The 18,141-nt window shown below is 47.2% G+C and overlaps 2 protein-coding genes across 2 annotated transcripts; both read left to right on the forward strand.

The window, feature by feature from the left end:
• Positions 1 to 113: 113 nt before the first annotated feature.
• Positions 114 to 9,272, forward strand: LOC147259448 (troponin I, fast skeletal muscle-like). Its single transcript, XM_086209831.1, has 8 exons — positions 114 to 186; positions 6,893 to 6,925; positions 7,131 to 7,167; positions 7,278 to 7,406; positions 7,589 to 7,678; positions 7,837 to 8,013; positions 8,327 to 8,954; positions 9,120 to 9,272. The coding sequence occupies exons 2-7, from the start codon at positions 6,918 to 6,920 to the stop codon at positions 8,420 to 8,422; spliced, it is 537 nt and encodes a 178-aa protein (XP_086065957.1). The 5' UTR covers positions 114 to 186; positions 6,893 to 6,917; the 3' UTR covers positions 8,423 to 8,954; positions 9,120 to 9,272.
• A 382-nt stretch (positions 9,273 to 9,654) lies between these two features.
• On the forward strand, positions 9,655 to 17,126 carry LOC147259449 (troponin I, fast skeletal muscle-like). Its single transcript, XM_086209832.1, has 7 exons — positions 9,655 to 9,785; positions 13,686 to 13,721; positions 14,065 to 14,101; positions 14,189 to 14,317; positions 14,544 to 14,633; positions 15,056 to 15,232; positions 15,559 to 17,126. The coding sequence occupies exons 2-7, from the start codon at positions 13,711 to 13,713 to the stop codon at positions 15,637 to 15,639; spliced, it is 525 nt and encodes a 174-aa protein (XP_086065958.1). The 5' UTR covers positions 9,655 to 9,785; positions 13,686 to 13,710; the 3' UTR covers positions 15,640 to 17,126.
• The last annotated feature ends 1,015 nt before the right edge of the window (positions 17,127 to 18,141 follow it).

The raw sequence follows: 18,141 nt of genomic DNA on the forward strand, positions 1-18,141 counted from the left end.
CAGGGGAGCTCGGAGATAACATTTCAGATGCAGCTGAGCCTATTGGTGTGTAAGAAAGTCAACTTCCATAAAAAGGAAGATGGGATTTCCTTTTCCATCTGGGAATGGGATATATACCAACTTATGAGGCAAACCGAGCCAGTAGCCTGATCCTCCGCTCCCCTCACAACCGTGTTCGTTCTAAAGGTAAGAAATCATTTCATTTCTTGTTCTGCTGCAGATTTTTTTTTTTTTTCTCAAACAAAAAGAACCGTTTCCAGACATTTTGGCCGGTGATGAAAACAACATCCGGCTGTTGTCTGTGCCGGTAGTTTTGAGTGTTTGTCTTGCTCGTGGATGCCGTGACGTGATGGAGGGGGTGATGTTAAATTCGTGTCATGATTGGCTGAGAGGGAAGGTGGGAAGAGGTGTGAAAGGACACCTGAGTTCAGCCTGGTGGTTTTCCTGACAGACGCATTTAACAAAATCACGTTTGGTTCCCTGTCAGTCACGGTATCTGCAGTCTGTCAGGCGACACGTTCCTGTGCTCAAGTATTGTTGGTAATACTTGACATTTTGGCTCCATCAATGATGGTGATGAGTTCACGATTGTGACGGTAATTATTTACCGTTGCTGCTCATGTTCCTCAACAGGTAATGACTTTAAGTGGTTGTTAGGGAGGCTGGAGCAGTCGCCTCACTGCAAGAGGGTTCTGGGGCTTTTCTGAGGGGAGTTTGCAGGTTCACTGTGTGTGTGTGTGTGTGTGTGTGTGTGTGTGTGTGTGTGTGTGTGTGTTAGTGAGCGAGAGAGTTTGTGTGTGTGTGTGTGAGAGAGAGCATGTGTGTTCTGCCCAGGTGCTCCAGTTTCCTCACACGCATAACAGACATGCTCACTAGGACCTAGCCTGGTGACTGAGCTTGTGTCCAGGGCCAGTTTACCTATAAGGAGCTGCTTCTTGCTGGGGAAAGAAATTTGGGGTGGAAGTGGAAGGATGGAAGACTTGGAAGGTTGAGATTACAGCCACTGCACACAGAGTTCTCATCTCTGGAATGCCTTGAGGAAATTCTCCCCACCCATTTCTTATATGAGAAACCCCCACACCAGTGCCCGCTGGCAGGTAGCTGGAAGTGGTGCTAGGGGTTACAGGTGTGGGTCATCCCATTCTGGTCTGGAGAAAGTCCTTGTTCCAGTGCCAGACCTGAAACATCTGTTGGATATAATCTGTATGAATATTACACAGAAAGATGTGTTCCACAGAGCGAGACGCTAGATAACGTTAGCTTTTGCCTTCACTATCGAATTTAGTACCAGCAACGTTAGCTAGGAAGCTGATGAATGCTGGAACGTTAGCTCTTGGTTTAACGTAGCTGAAAGATTATTAAGTATCTGTCTTACCTTAAAATGTGGCACTGTGTTTTTCTGCAGTTGCTGTTCAACCGTGATGAAATGATAGTATATATTAAATAAATTATCCAGATTCCAACGCAGAGTGTGACGTCAGAGGATCATGGCTGCTGTGTGAATGTGGTATAATTAGGAACTTTGTATCTTTCAACCATTTTACATGTTAACTTGAATTTTTTCATAGTATCCCATCATTTAATATTCTTTGGCTCTCAGTGAAAGAGTTTTGCCCCCTGGATAATGTACCTGCTGGTTCACATTTACAGATATTTTGTTAAGAAATGCCTGTACGAACGTGAGTTTTTAATGTCATTGACTCCTTGAAATTGGGGGCGATTGAAGGCATCTCCCAATTTAGGGAGTGGGAATCTGAATGATTGACATTTTTCTGAGACTTTTGAGTTTATCAAAAGTTATTTTTTTCCAAGGAAAAGTACAACCAGCACTTGCATCATTGAGGCTCATCACTTTCTTATGATATATGTGGTTTTTAATACCACATGGACATCCACGACATGTATTGTGGGAATGTATAAGATTTTGTTGTTTTCCTTGACAGACTCTAAAATTTTAAATTCTAGAAGGATCAGGATCCCAAAAACCAAAGCTTTTTAGGGATGACGATGTTCATTCATAACTCAACCAGGGGGATAAATCAACCTTTCTAAGTGTTCTGACATTCAAAAGTCAGCGGTCTCAGTGTCTGTTAGCGTGATGAGGTTCCTGCTCCAGATGGTTCTGCAGGCTCAGTATTTTTAGAGGAGGCCTCTGTTGCTTTGGAGATGTTTTTTGCCAACAGTGAAGGTATCAGACTTTTCCTGATAATGGACCCTCACACAGACCTCCCATTACGGGGATGCCCAGAGGGAGTGAGGGGGTCTTAATTTAGACTGGAGCTTTTTCCTCAAAGAGGATGCTGCTGCTCCAGTTTGTATCAGGTTCCCTCTAAACTAACTTTCCCAGACGGTTCCTGGTCTTGGGTCTCATCTGACCAACGTCTCTGTTTCCATAACAAACAACCAGGGATGAGCCAAATACTTGCAGAGATGAATGGAGGTGTGTGTGTGTGTGTGTGTGTGTGTGAGAGAGTGAGAGAGAGAGTGAGAGAGAGAGAGCATCTCTCCTTTCACACATGCTAGAGTGATGAACTGAAACACAGGTAGTGTTGTGTGATTTTGTATTTGTTTCTTAACTTAATGCTACTACTACTACTACTACTACAAATACTAGTAATAATAATGATAAAAGTAATAATAACGTATTTCATCTAGTGTCACTGATATACACCGGTGATGTCATCACAGCAGTCAAGAGTGTGCATTGATATACACCGGTGATGTCATCACAGCATTCAAGAGTGTGCATTGATGTGCTGTCATCACTGAAGGGTCTGTCAGTGAAAATGTCAACAGTTTTTAAGGAACCTTTAAGTCCCAATAAAACGTTTCATTCACCTTGGTGGGTGCCTCAGTCCTGAGCCTTTTCTAGCAGCAGCTACACTAACAATTTGAGATGAACGCATCCATGGAGCAGATGGCTGTGAGGGCCACGGAGGCAGTGCAGCGCATACCGGCAGCTGTGCTGGAAGTAGTGGCGCAGGCCCCGGAGGCAGTGCAGCGCATACCGGCAGCTGTGCTGGAAGTAGCGGCGCAGGCCCCGGAGGCAGTGCAGCGCATACCGGCAGCTGTGCTGGAAGTAGCGGCGCAAGCCCCGGAGGCCATTCAGCAGTCAGCAGAGAGGGCCATGCAACATGTGACATCGAAGTCTCCTGAAGCCGTGAAGCAGACTGTGGCAAGGGTCGTGGAGGCCAAGCAGCAGGCGCTGAAGGCTGTACGGCAGTCAGCAAGGAGAGTTGTGCAGCAAGCAGTAGCAGGGGCCATGGAGGCCATACACTGTGCACTGGGGGCTGTACAGGAGGCAGTGACAAGGGCCCCTGAGCTCATGCGGCAGATGGCAAAGAGGTCCTCGGTGGCCTTGCAGAGAGCAGTGGCAAGGGCCGTAGAGGCCATGCGCCATACCCCAGAGGCTGTGCAGCATGTGGCTGCAAGGGTCATGGAGGCCATGCGCCATGCCCCAGAGGCTATGCAGCATGTGGCTGCAAGGGTCATGGAGGCCATGCGCCATGCCCCAGAGGCTATGCAGCATGTGGCTGCAAGGGTCATGGAGGCCATGCGCCATGCCCCAGAGGCTATGCAGCATGCTGCTGCAAGGGCCATGGAGGCCTTGCGCCATACTCCAGAGGCTATGCAGCATGCTGCTGCAAGGGCCATTGAGGCCATGCGCCATGCACCAGAGGCTGTGCAGCAAGCAGTGGCAGGGGCCCCTAAGGTCATGCAACAGTCACTGCAGGCAGTGCGTGAGTCAGCAGTGAGGTTTGTGCAACGTGTAATGTCAACTTCCCCAAAAGCCATGGCAGTGAGGGCTGTGGAGGCTGTGCGGCAGACGCCGGCAGCTGTGCGGCAGACGCCGGCAGCTGTGCACCAGCGGCTAAGCAACCTGTGGTGGAAACGGCCCCGGAGCTCTCACAGCCCACACCGGGAGGAGGATAGCGATTGAGGGCCATGGAGGCCTTTTGGTAGGCAAAGTTGCCTTTCTTGGGAAGTATGATGACAAGTGACTGGGTACGTGATGTAGGCCTTTCACCCCTTGCCAGATTTTGGCGCAGCTGCTGGTGAGGATGTCGATCATGGCTTTTCCCCCTGCTTGCCCGAGCTCTGCTGGGATGTTATCCACTCCGGCTGCTTTTCCTTTTCTCAGTAATCACACTTCTGCCTCTATTTATCCACAGAGAACCGATACACCGATAGCAGTAATGTTCAAACCTCATAATTTAGCTTTGGTTAATCTTCATTACATCATGTAAAGATGAGTTTTCAGACAGTTGTATGAGGGTATTCCTTACGAGAAAGGTACTGCTGATAAAAGTTTAAAGAAAACTGTTAACAATACTTAGGATGTGAAGTGGGTGTTTTTTCAGTCGGGAAGGGGGAACTGGTTTCCTCTCCAGTTAATGTTGCTGGTTTTTCTTCAACATTTGAGCAGAAATGTGTCTTACGGTGAGACCATGAAAAGATGAGGCAAAGGGCAGAGATTGATAGCAGTTGATGACCAATAGTTCTGTGGAGCTGGAAGGTTCCTTGTTTAGTTCTGGGTCTCCAGAGCAGTGGTTCTAAATATTGGCAGTTTTTGTAGAGATTTTGTAGGTTTCTGAGTAGTTTTGGAGAGGAAGGAGTCGAGCAAGCTGGCTCAAGGGGTTCAGGACCCATGCAGAAATGACCCTGGTTATAACTTAATGTCCTCCTTGTCCTGTCTTTATACATGAATTTATATCTATCTGTCTGTCCATCTATCTATCTATCTATCTGTCCATCTATCTGTCCATCTATCTATCTATCTATCTATCTATCCATCCATCCATCCATCCATCCATCCATCCATCCATCTATCTATCTATCAAGTGGTAGAATAACAATATTCATACCAGTAAAACAACAGTATAGGATTTATTTAGGCTCTCAGGGTTTTTCTTCTTATTAAACCGTGACATAGTCCATATGGTTGGCACACATTTTTGACTACTGGGATCTAGTAGATTCACACGGATACCCTCAACTGCATGGATATTTAAATGAGATAAACAAAAGAGGGAGTACTACATAGTTGTAGTACTACATGGCCAGGAATGCCATTTAAAAAATTGAGTTTATTCTCCGAAATTTAAGACCTGACCAGATGATCCCTCAGGTTAGAGGGACGCTCAAAAAAACCAAGGTAGGATCTCTTTAAAACTAGTCTTAAGTTGGTTTGTTGCCTAATTTTTTGGGGGGAGCATCTGTAAGTGTGCAGATATTTTCAACTGTTCTCCAGTTTGGGCATCATTCACAACGACTGGAACACGAGAGCGTACGACTGGTGACGACTGCTGCAGCTGATCTTGTGTTCTACGGGCTAAAATATTTGCAAGTTGGGCCTACGGTACCTCGTCCCTGGTTCTCCTGCAGGTAGTCAGTCGCTGGTATGCTACTGCTATGTAGGGGGGTACAGGGTCAATAAAGAGGCCAGTAATGAAACCACTTAATGTTACACAGTTAATTGAATTAATTGGACTTTTTAAAAAGAAATCAGGAGCGTTGATGGACACCCAGGACACCAGGATCCAGCGATGCTGCAACAAAAAGAATAAAGAAAACATTCGATCAACTGTATCCGTTGTTAAAAATCCAATTTCAGATCAAATTTGTTTCAAGGATAGTTTGTGAAAAAATGTCCCATATTAAGTCGACTTGTTGGCCCATTTTACTGCAGGCAGTGATAATGGTTCAGACCACCAGGGTCTTGGAGTTCTTTCACTCCTGAGTTCAGGGTCATCGAGGTCTCGGCAGAGTTCCATGTGTCAATGGGAAAAACTACAACTAAACTAGAAGATTAAAAGTTTTAAAACATCTTACATCTTAACATCATTCAATGCAAATCAAGTTACTCTTGTCAAGTATTGTCACGCGAGCGTCAACGAAGGTCGTAGCGGTGGACTGTCAGACGAATGCTTTTGTCATGCAGAGACGTAATGTTGAATTCATACGTAGCTCAGACAGGTTCCTGGCACATGTCTCCCCCCCCATGGACTTACAATAGTTTGTTAGATTTTGCTCTCTTTTTATCAGATTTTTTTTTTTAATCTTTAGGGTGTTTACATCGGGGGTTAAAACTGGTTTTTCATCACTGTCCCGGAAATGTCCTGAATAACATTTTGAACCGTCACAAATTTCCCCAAAAATCGTTTTTATGTTTTGAGTTGCTTCTTACTAATGATTTAATTAAAACACAATAAATGATGTTGTTAAAATAACATATTTATTTTCCTTCAAACATGAGGACCCAGATCACTTTCTGGTCCACTTCAGCTCTGACGGGATCTCAGTCCTCTGTGTTCACACTTCTTCTCCCTTCTAGAGGCCTCAGACCCTTAACTGCTTTGCGTTATTGGTACTGTAGTTTTTACTTGGATCAAAATGACTACAACATATAAAATAAACCAAATAAATGCAACTAAATTACAACTAACTAACCCCAGCCCTCACAAACAGGGAAAAGCAGACTAGATTTGAGTGGCAAGCAGTCTCTGTCTCACTGGACAACACATTTACCCTTCCACACAAGTCGTTCCACCAACCGCAAACGCGTTCTGGTTCGCAGAAAGTGTTGAAAACATAAACGGGAAAAGGAAGTCAGGGCCCACAAAATTCTCTTCATCCCGAGGTCGACCCTAGAAAGAATATTGATTCCCTCCATGACAATTACTTACGTCCCAGGGACGACGGGACATCGTGAGTTTTAACCCTTGATTTATACTACGTTTAGCTGCTCCATCCATCCCTCCCTCCGTCAGTGGGTCTAAATTCAAGCCAGAGGTTTTCCTCAATGAGAGCTACTTCGTAACTCACGTTAATTATTTTGGGGTCTTTAATCAACTCTGTATTCATTTGTGTGCTCTGACTTTTCATTCTGCAGTTGGTGAAGCCAAAGAGCCGCCAAGATGTCAGAGTAAGTGCCTCTTTAAGGTCATGCACGTTTCAGTTTTGGACCTGTTGGACCTCCCCATCATTACTAGTTTCTGACTGACGTAGTCTCAGAAACGGCGGGTCATGATGTGGTGGAGGAAGTGTGCAGTCGTCCGCAATGCCCCCCAGAGTGGCGACTAAAAAAAGGAAAGAAATCCATCAAATTGTTGTTTTCTTACACTTTTCAGGAAAAAAATGTCCTCCAGCCGCAAACATCATCTGAAGGTAAAGACTCTTGAGTTTCTGCGTTTTATTTGCAATCAATTTTGTAACCAAACAAAACTTTGAAGGCAAGAGGCATTAATACGTGGCTCCGCCCGGCTGGTATTCGTCAGAGTTTGATGCTGTCCATCGCCAAAGTTTTGTTGGAGCAGGAGGAGCAGGAGCGAGAGGAGGAGAGGAGCAGGTACATGATGGAGACCTGCCCTCCTCTGTCTCTGCCCAGGGGCATGCAGGAGCTGCAGGTGAGTCCCAAACACACCTGTGACGCGGCTCATGACGTGTGGACAGGCGCAGATAACCTGAGCTCACTGTAAATGTGTGTAAGTGACTTAACTGGGTGGGTGCGTGTTAATAAGCATGGATTCCAGTAAAAGACGCCGGCCGTCAAATCAAGAAGGCTGGAAGTGGTCATGTTTGTGTTTAGGAGCTGTGCAGGGAGATCCACCACAGGATGGACGTGATCGACGAGGAGCGGTACGACCTGGAGATGAAAGTCAACAAGTCAAACAAGGAGGTAGATTCCTGTTCGGCGCCATTGGGTTGCTCGTCCCAAACATTGTTCAATGACATCACCCATCGGCAGTTTGCCCGCCACCATCTTGGTTTTTTTTCCCTGTGAACAAAGATGACCTTATTTGGAGTGTAAAGCTCGACGGTCCGTCTGCCCTACAGATTGACGACCTGAAGATCAAAGTCCAGGACCTCATGGGCAAGTTCAAGAAGCCGGTCCTAAGGAAGGTGCGCATGTCTGCCGACGCCATGCTGAAGGCTCTGCTGGGCTCCAAACACACCGTCAACCTGGACCTGAGGGCCAACCTGAAGCAGGTCAAGAAGGAGGTCAAGGAGGAGGTGAGCAGGGTGTCAGGATGTTTACAAACTCTGCGGGTCGTCGTCTGGTATAATCCAGGTCTCCTCAATCCAGCCGTGTGATCAGTAATCCACCAACACTTTGGTCAGAGATTAAAACACTCTAGAACCCTCCGGTCTGGACCAGGACCAAGTGCCTGTGCATTGGTTCAACTGAATTTTTGGTGTTGGATCATCTGTCAAAGGAGACTGATTGACTTCTTTGGTTCAGATTTCCACCTCAAATATTGCATTCATAATTTTTGGTGAACCTGTGTGGTCCAGTTCTGATCTTTGGGTCCTCTTGACGTTTCAGGATAAGGAACTACGTGACGTCGGTGACTGGCGTAAAAACATCGAAGACAAATCTGGGATGGATGGGAGGAAGAAGATGTTTGAGGCTGAGGCTTAAAATCAGAGTCTGCCCTGCTCACACATCTGCTCTTTCTCTGTATCAGTCAGTAACCCAATAAATCCCCCTTCAAAGTTTAAACGCAACTGGGAATCCTGGTTTTTGCTTGTGACCTGCATGAAGACATACGCCAGGATCCTGTGACACCAACAGACTTGCTTTTGAACATAAGCCAATTTGTAAACTGCAGAAAAAGTTTCAAATAAACAGTCAGCTGCTGAGGAAGGCTGCTTCATCCCTCAGTGTATCTCGTTCATGAGCCCTGTGATGCGTACTGCTGCCAAACCCACCAATCAGGCGAGGTGTGGCTGCTGAGAGGGGAAATGTGTGGTTTTTTAGCCGGCATCAAATGTCTGAGGGACAACAGTGAGTTCACCTCTCTTTTCTCTCAGAGTTTTTTTCTTGGGCTTCAGGCCACCGTCTCGACAGAGAGCTGCTGAAACGACCACCTTGTGAGTTCTTGGAGTTCATCCAGAACCCAAGTACAGGAACAAGATTTGCTCCTTTCAACAAGATCTAAAATGCCTCCAAGGTGAGCGGAAGCTTCTTCACTCTTAATTTCATCAAATCTAACTGTAGGTTGTGCTACATGTCCACCGTCTGGCATCCACAACCTGCAATGTTCTCTAAAAGCTGGACGTCGATCAGACTGACGTCTCCTCCAGGCCGTTGACCGTTGCTCTCTTTCTTCCCACAGGTGAAGCTCGGCGTTTGACTCTAGAACGCTGGTCCTGCTGCTCATTGGCGAAAGTTTTCTCTGCGTTCAGTGAAAATCCGATTTTTAACCTACAAGCAGGATTTGTGACATCAGATGTTTTTTGTAAACTGATCCTGGTCCAAAATCCCGCATTCGGATGTCAGAATGGACTCAGGGGTGCCGTGGTTCCAAGGAAAGAACCTGTAAATTCACGCCATCCGGATGTTTCTAATGAGAGGAGAGAAGGTTCCGTTGTTGTCCTGCACAAACAACATCAGATGTGTGTGTGTGTGTGTGTGTGTGTGTGTGTGTGTGTGTGTAGGGGAGCTCTTCTTATCTCTGGAGCCGGAGCGTGTGGACTTCAACACATCTACTAAACTGGTGGATGAGCGAATGCCTCCGTGGTTTCTTTGACAAAGATAATACAGAGAAGAATCTTGAAGGGCGGGTTATTTATAAGGAGGCGAGCTGAGGAAGGGGGCAGGTGACTCTGTACTGTATTTCATGACCTTGCCAGCTCATTGGTTTGAGCAGTAATCCGCTTCCATAAAGAGAAAGTGGAGGATTTAGAGGGCTATCAGAGATTGCAATATATACCTTCTTTACTCTCCTGCTGCCCGGGACTCGTCTGTGCCGAGTGACTCCTACAAGTTCTGCTCCCTGAAGGTAGGAAGTTTGAAGTTCGATTGACGGCTGAAGCTGTTGCTGTGATATTGGGGAGGTTTCCTCTTTTGCCCGGTGACAGTTTGCTTGTCAGAAATGAAGTGGATCTTAATTTCAAATTTGAGAATCAGAACACGAATTGGCCGTCTGATGGACGTGAAGTGGCGGCGGCTCCAGGGACTCGTCTCATCACCACCAGTTTTATTGTAAAAGGCTCGTCCTTGTGGTTTCGAGAGCTTTAATCAGAATCAAGTGTTTATTTTGCAGAATTTCTACTTGACCTTTAACGCTCACCAACTATGCGTGAGGTGCAACTGTACCCAGGGTGTTTGGAGTCTGGCTTCTGTCGTTGTGCTTGTTTCCTGTTCATCACGAACAGTTTTTTCCTCTGAAAGAGCAGTTCTGTTCCGTGTGTCTGGTTTAAAATGCTGGACGCGCTCGCTGCGGTGATGTACGGCCAAGGATGTGGCTGTCTGAAAGGTTACACCACTACAAGGCACGAACTTGAAATCCATCCGTCGGTGTTTATCCTCCTGTCAGCGCCGGGGGGTTTAAGAGGGAGACTCGGGCTAACCTGCTGCCGCCGCCACCGCCACACCCACGCTCCCGTCTCTGAATACACACACTTGCCTAAAACTTTTCTTTTACATAACAATGTTGTTGTTTTTTTGGGCCACTTAAATCATCTGATTCTTTTGATGCCGCTGCTCATAAAAAAAGTGCAGTGTTTTTGTACTTTTGCATCTGTATTTTTTTTCCTACACAGCAAATTTCCAGCATATGAGGTCAGACCTCCACAGTTATATTTGCTAAAAGCTTCTCAGCGCTTCAGTGTCGGGTTACGGTGAGCCCCTCCGCCCTCCCTCCAGAGACAATCCTACCTACACGCTGACAAAATCAGGGCCTAAATTTACCCCTGCAGACATCACTCCACCCGCAGCGTCATGTTGACAAGTCCTCCCAGTTTTAAGTGTCCTAAAATACATTGTCCACCCTGGAGGGACCCCACCCCCACCCCTTGTTCCTGTGCCAGCTATGTGTTTCAGGATGCCTGCAGTGCTTGTCAGACGTCTTTTCTTTTAAGACGAGCCTGCTGTCATTTTTTTCCTCCCTCCATAATGGAGATGTTGGGAACAGCTGTGGCTCCAGGAATAGACCCTTAATCCGCTGCTCAGTCACAGACTCCCGAAACACGACGGGAGGCTCTGCAGCAACTAGCAGGCCTCCCAGTACCCTGGAACAGGCCTCAAGGCTTCTTTACCAGTAACTCTCGTGGTTTCTAAGCAACCTGATGCGTATTTGATTAAATCCCCGCTCTAGAAAGTTGCTCCAGCATGGGGTGGGATGCTCAAAATAGTGACTACTATTTAAAGTAGTAACTGAATTCAGAAGAATCTTTTCCAGATGGTGAACAGGGACTAAAATACAGAAATAATATCACACATTACAAAAGACAAATAAAAAAAAAAGAGTTTTTCCAGTAAAAATTGCTCTACAAGGCTGTGAGTGCCGTGCTAGCAACTGCATAGACACAGCAGTGCTCTGAGCTACATGCTAACACAGTCACAATGCTAATGTTAACATGGCAGCGCCAAGCTTGTTCACCGAGGACGAGGCGTCTGCTCGCCACGTTAAAGGACCCGTGTGTAGAATGTAGAAGGGCGCGCTGCTTATTTCTGTCATAGAGAGGAAGCGGCTCTATGGTGGCTCGACTGAGGCGTCTCAGTCAGCCATGCAGGTGCGGCACCACAAAGCAGACAGGACAGGAAAAGCTTCATCCTGGATCGCTGCCATGTTGTTCTAATTTCTTTTCTTGTACTTTTCTTTCTTTCTTTTTTTTTACATTCAGTAGGCGGGGAGTTAAATTTTACTCTCTGCTACGGTGTGATGCTGAATGCTGTCCTGAAGCAAATCCACGGTGGTTGTCACGGCGACCACAACACTCTTGACAGTTTGGACGGACAGGGGAAAAAAAAAATCTAAGGATGAGAAGAGTTGCCGGCTTGCTGCTCTGCTGGCGCGTCACTGAACTGAAGAGATAGGGGGTGTGGCTCAGTTGCCACGACGACAGCAAGACTACCAGCTCAAATGACAATGACTTTGCTGTTGGTAGATGAACAAATGAAAGTAGAGCAGGTTTTACTTGTGCGACCATGTTGTTTGTTGTGAAGGATCCTGACTTCTCAAATCTGCCTGAGCACATGATTGGCCCCGACTCTGGCGGCATGGCGGAGGCCGAAGGGCAATCTGTAGTTTTCAGGTGTCCTGCTATGAACCGGGGTCCAATGGTGGCGCTACACCAGCAGCCAGAGGACCGGCAGTCTGATCAGGATCCATAAACGGCTGCACACAAATGTGATGGTAATCCATCCAATAGTTGGGATTCTTCGGTCTGGCAGAGTGGGACCCTTTCACCAGGGCGGGCGTAGCTAAAAATAGCGTTGCAGCCCTTCAAAGCATCAACGCGGGTTACAATGTTTAGTTCCATGAGGTTTCCTGGAACGACCGTGACGTCTTAAGATAGACTCAACATGATCCAAACACGGAATCTGATGAGACCAGATCAGGCGTGACAGATGTGGCCATGAACACGCAACACACAAACAATGGAAAGAACACGGAGGCCGCTGATGGAGGGTGAGAACCAGAACCGGCTTTATTAGCCAAGTATACGAACACGTAGAGGAACTTGGGATGTTCCACTGCTACCGTCACACAATTCCACAGGACAAAAGGCCAAACAAGGGTCAACAAGCATTTAGAACCATTATAGACAGCAACTGTGGAGGAGCTTCCGTTAGCTTGAGGCTAATAGAGACTGACGGCTAAAAACTGCCAAAATGTCCATTTACAAATTCACATCTTTTTAATCCAGAAGTACGATTGGTAATCCACCAACGCTTTGACGGGAGATAAAAACGAACACACACCTCTGATTGGGCGATCACACGGCTACAGCTGTTGTTAGCCGTCAGTCTCCATTAGCCTCAGGCTAAATGAACGTGGCTGGCCTTTTCTGCTTACTGGAGTCTCCAAGAGGAGATACAGGAGGGAAATAATCTAGTGAGCTGAAGACTCCTGTTAGTGAGTACATGGGAGGCGGCCATCTTGTTGTCCCGAGTCGCCCAACGGCGGCACTCTACCATCACGACCCTCGTCGTGGTGGACGGTGGAACTGATCTGCATCAACGTGACGGCAACATGTTTCCACAGCGGTCACATGTCTATGTTGTTGTCACATAGCAACCACAACGCTACACAAACACTTTTGGTCACACAACCATGTAACATGGATGTGTCAGGAGCATGTCGGTGAACTCCACGAGTGTCTCCTAAAACAAACAAAACAAGTAAACAAGTCCCACATTGATCCAGACTCACGTTTTCTTCATGTCTCATTAATTTACGCCTCCTGGTACCCGTGGTGATGTCATTAATCAGTACTTTTACTTCTTTGCATGTATCTTGTGTCATAATTTAGTTTAGTATACAACATGTTAACTCTTCTACTCCAAAAGGGGACACATGGGGATGGACAAGTGTTTGAAATTAGCTTCAGGGGCCTCAGGAGCTTCTGGGGCCTCAGGAGATTCAGGAGCTTCAGGGGCCTCAGGAGATTCAGGGGCCTCAGGAGCTTCAGGGGCCTCAGGAGCTTCAGGAGCCTCAGGGGCTTCAGGGGCCTCAGGAGCTTCAGGAGGCTCAGGGGCTTCAGGAGGCTCAGGAGCTTCAGGAGGCTCAGGGGCTTCAGGGGCTTCAGGAGCTTCAGGAGCCTCAGGAGCTCCAGCTTCCTCCCACAGATTAAACACGTCCATCATTAACAGACAGGTTGATTATTTTTTGCTGTTTTTATGTTCTGTGGTGAATCAAAATCATTGAATCTGGTTCTCTTTTTTTTTTAACCAGATAATATAAGGACCCTGCAGTTACCATGGCGACCGAGTGAGTAGAGACCTCTTTTACTTAGAACCTGGACTCAGACATGTCTGGTGGTGTTACGTGCCGGTGGAGCTCAGGAGAAAGTGAAGCAGAACTCAACATCAACACCAAACTTTCAATGCAAATCAATCAATTGTAGATTACTTTCTTCTCCTGTTGTCCCAGGATATTGATGATCAAATGTGTTTATCAAGTGGCCGTCAAATCGTTCCCTTCTTCATCACTAAAACAAACTTGATGACAAGAAATATCTGCATAGGGAACATATATGGAAATACCTCCATAGAAACATCCTGGTTTTGGTTTGTCTTTATTTCCACTCGTCCTGATGAATGTTTGTCTGCAGGAAGAGGCTGTCTGCCAGACGTAAGCATACTCTGAAGGTAGGCGTGAAGAAGTACTAATACATACAAATACTTGTGTGTGTGTTTGCTGTGACCCTGACCGTGGCGGGACGCCTCCGTCCTCAGAGCTGTATGCTGGCGGTGGCCAACACTCTGCTGGAGGCCGAAGCCTCGGTGAAGGCCGACGAGAGGGAGAAGTTCCTGGCGGAGAAGTGCCCTCCCTTGGACCTGCCCTACTCCAACGAGGAGCTGGTGGTGAGCCAGAGTGGCACGGGTCAACCCGGGTCGGCCCGGATACGCTGCTGTCAGCACTTCACGGATGAATAATCTCACACAGCCAAGAACCCTGAAAAGCACAAACACTCTCTTGACGCATAGAAACAAGCATCTTTGTTGGATGATGTCACTTTTGTGGGTTTGAGTGGTGAAAATCTCGCTTTAATGTTTTTGGCTAAAGTTTGAAATTTGTCTTCATCCTCAGGAACTTTGCCAGAAACTTCATCAGCAGATTGACGTCAGTGAGGAGGAGAGATACTGCATCGAGTTTAAACTCGATATGGTTCTCGATGAGGTGAGGCGCTCCTCTCAAAGAACCGCAGCCGTTATCGGCGCTTTGTTCCATGTTCTAATGCAAATCCTTGAGATGCAGCAGCTGCAGCCAACGGCCACACGGGATGTCTGACCCTAAACACCGCTGACTGCCATGCAGTGAACAGGTGCTGAAGATGGCGGCGCAGAGATCCACACTGCCGTCACTCTGTCAGCTGCATCTTTAAAACAGAGTGAGGCTCTCCGTCTGGGGGTTTTATCTGCCTCCACCTCCCACGCCATCAGTGGGGCGAGCAGTGATGACACTGAGGGTCCCTGGCTGACCGTCTACTGCCTCCAGTCCACACCCAGAAACTCAGCATACAATGATGTTCCGCCCAGTCTGAATCGTATCGCCGGGCCGGTGATCGCAGTCTCTTGTCTGTGTGTTGTTGCTGCCTGAAGGTCCGAGACCTCAACATCAAGATTGTGGATCTGAGGGGGAAGTTCAAGAGACCCCGGCTGAAGAAGGTGCGCATGTCTGCCGACGCCATGCTGAAGGCTCTGCTGGGCTCCAAACACACGGTCAACATGGACCTGAGGGCCAACCTGAAGCAGGTCAAGAAGGAGGTCAAGGAGGAGGTGAGCAGCCTGAGACTGAAGGAGGAGCTCTTTACCTTCAGCACTGCTGACAGGTCGAGGTCGTGCCTGCATGGCTGCAGGATCACTCGGGCTCATTGAACTTTCTCTGTTAGTTTGGCAGCATCACAATTTGGGCAAAACCAAAATAAATATGGAGGAATTCAGTCGGCAGGTCAGAGAGGGCTGGTGACTCTCCTGTCGAGCGCTCACCTCACTGCCCGTGGTTACGTCTTGGGTAGCTTTTTTTGTGTGCATATTTCCTTTCTTCCTTTTGGAATTCCACCATTTTTTGTCTCCAATCTAAACTAAATATCCCGTCTTCACAGGACAAGCAGCTCCGCGACGTGGGCGACTGGCGTAAGAACATCGAGGACAAGTCTGATAGGAAGAAGATGTTTGACAGCTAAACGCCCCCCCGCTGCCCTGGACCGCTGGATTCAACACTGATTTTCATGACAGAATTCAGGTCCAATGTCTTTGTAACTGAAGAGTTTTATTCCAAATGTGCAAATCTGTTTGATGTGTTACTGAACAGAGGAGTCATGAGTGTGGAGATAAACGGTGGAAAACTAGATAATTCTGAGCAAAAGGCCAAGTCTGAAGGAACATTAAAGCTTTGCGAGCCGCCACTAGGGGGCAGTGAGTGAGGGAACTCCTCTGATGCCAACAGGTTTTTCAACCGTTCTGATTGAGCGAACGTGGTACTTCTATGTTTCGATCCATCTGTTATCCTGCTTGCTAGCTTCAAACCCTTTATCTTGATTGAACACTTCAAACCAAACAGACTTTAGATTTTACCCAGAACCTGAGTTGTGGTCCATCGTTTTGCACACCAGAATTGTGGGTTGGAGGTTTGGGGGTTTGGGTATTTCTCTTTGGAACAAACCTCTTCAGTTGAACCTCAGCTGCCTTGAACTGCTTCAGCCTGTGTTGAAACTCTACTGTGATGTACTTGTAGCCTGTGTACCAGCGTCAGCTAACAAGATGGTGAAGACTCAGCTCGCTCAGATATCAAGATTTGTGTAGCGCTTCCTCATTGGCAGACGTCTTGAATTCACAAGGGCTTTTTTTCTTCCCCTTTATGACTTCTTGGTGAATCCAGAATTCACTAAATGCTAGCCTCCCACGCTACAAGGGAGCTAACTAGCAGGCACCTGCTGCCAGCGTCTTTCCAGTGTTCCATGCAAACGTCTCGGTGTGAAAGTGGACAAAATTAGCTGTTTGGCATTTTAACTCACCTGTAGGGGGCGCAACCTGTAAAGGAACTTATGGAAAGCAGGTTTTCTCATGTGGAAACAAAAGCGTCACAACAGCCAAACTGTAGAAGCGTCCATTTACAGCATCTCAAACGCATCATCCAGTTTGACCCCCATCCGCTTCTTCATCCAGGTGTAAACTCTAATTTGAAGCGCTCGTTCACGGACCAGGACTCTGAGACGTGGGTTCTACCAGGCGATGCACCATGGATGTTTTCTACAGTTGCGTTGTTGTGAATTGTTGGTCTCAAAAGTCTCTCTCTGAATTCTGGAGTCATCAATAAGATTTGGGGGTGGGGGGGGGCAAAGCATATAACTGCAGTAAACACATCAATAATATTGGGGTCACAAAATGTCACAAAAATGTATCGTCACTGTAGCTTGATGTTAAAAAAGTCCAGTGAATGTGACTTATCTGTTCTTTTATGCAATAAATTCAAATCAATGAACTTGAACTAGTGTAGCATGTGTTGCATTAGCACGGCGAGCTAAGGACGTCAGTTGCCCGCTCCCTCGGAGCCCCCGCGGCGCTCGGCTAGCACACCTCAGCCTGCGAGTTGCGCCTCAGTGACATCATGTTATCTTTTCTAAAGTGCTCACTCTGAATGTGATGTACGTTTCTCATCTGCTTTCACATTAAACACAAAAGCTTCACGTCTGTCGTGCCCATGGTGAGTTTGTAAGGAGGATCTTGTTCCAGAGGTGTGAACGTCGATTTTGACCTTTGTTTTCAGTTGAAATCTGTCGGCTCAGCGCGCGACTCTCAGACTAACCAGCGAACGACAGTGATGCAGCACGTTGGCATAAAGCAACATGTGAGACTGACAACTTGCTGCAGCTGTGAAGAAAATACTAAAACAAGTACTTCCTCCTCCCTCAGCCTCAGCTGTTATGGACTCTCACAAAAGGAGAAACACGATCGAGATATTGTGCGTGTTTCTGTCACTACCAGGTTTTCAGGAGTAACAATCAGTCTCACAACCTGCTGCACTCGCGGCTGCTTCTGGAAACAAGTTGTCTTTCAAGTTAAAATACACCCGTCCTCAGCTAGAGGGCGCACGCCTCCGCCACAGCGTCCTCAGCAGAAACCACAGCAAATACACAGTCTATAATCACACCCCATCCACTGAGCAGGAGACCCGGATTCAAGCCTTCATGTGTTCGAATCTGTAAATCTGGAGGCTTCAGTACCCCAATAAACCAGAGGTGAGTTACTTGCTCAAGTTCATGAACTGTGGGTGTTAAAATCAATCAGGCTCCCCAAACAGTCTCTGTCTTCTGTCCTTGCAGGCGAACCTGGAGGGAGCTGCTGCAGGTCCTGCAGAGGTAGGTTCTGTAGACCCTGACTACAAACCAGAAGCACAATTTTAAAAGCAGTAAAAGGAGGAGGTTCCTGGTTCAGCTGCTCTTGATGCAGTGCTGCTGCAGGTCCTGCTGCCTTCACTGACCGCTGACCTGACGGGAACGTTCCAGTACTAAGACCATGGAGACGCTGCATTTTATAACATGAAGCAGGCCGAGTGAGCAAGTCAGAGTGCGGCTTGAAGTAAAACACTGCAAATGTACCAACCTGACAAAAGCGGTGCTTCGCTCTGCAGCCTGCTAGCAGGGACATGAGGACGTGTTGAAATAGAGCGGGTAGACACGGCTCTT

The sequence above is a fragment of the Aulostomus chinensis genome, chromosome 7 (assembly GCF_037954235.1).
Source record: "Aulostomus chinensis isolate RoL2024-O1b breed Wild chromosome 7, RoL_Achi_v1.0, whole genome shotgun sequence".
In the NCBI taxonomy this organism is placed as follows: domain Eukaryota; kingdom Metazoa; phylum Chordata; class Actinopteri; order Syngnathiformes; family Aulostomidae; genus Aulostomus; species Aulostomus chinensis.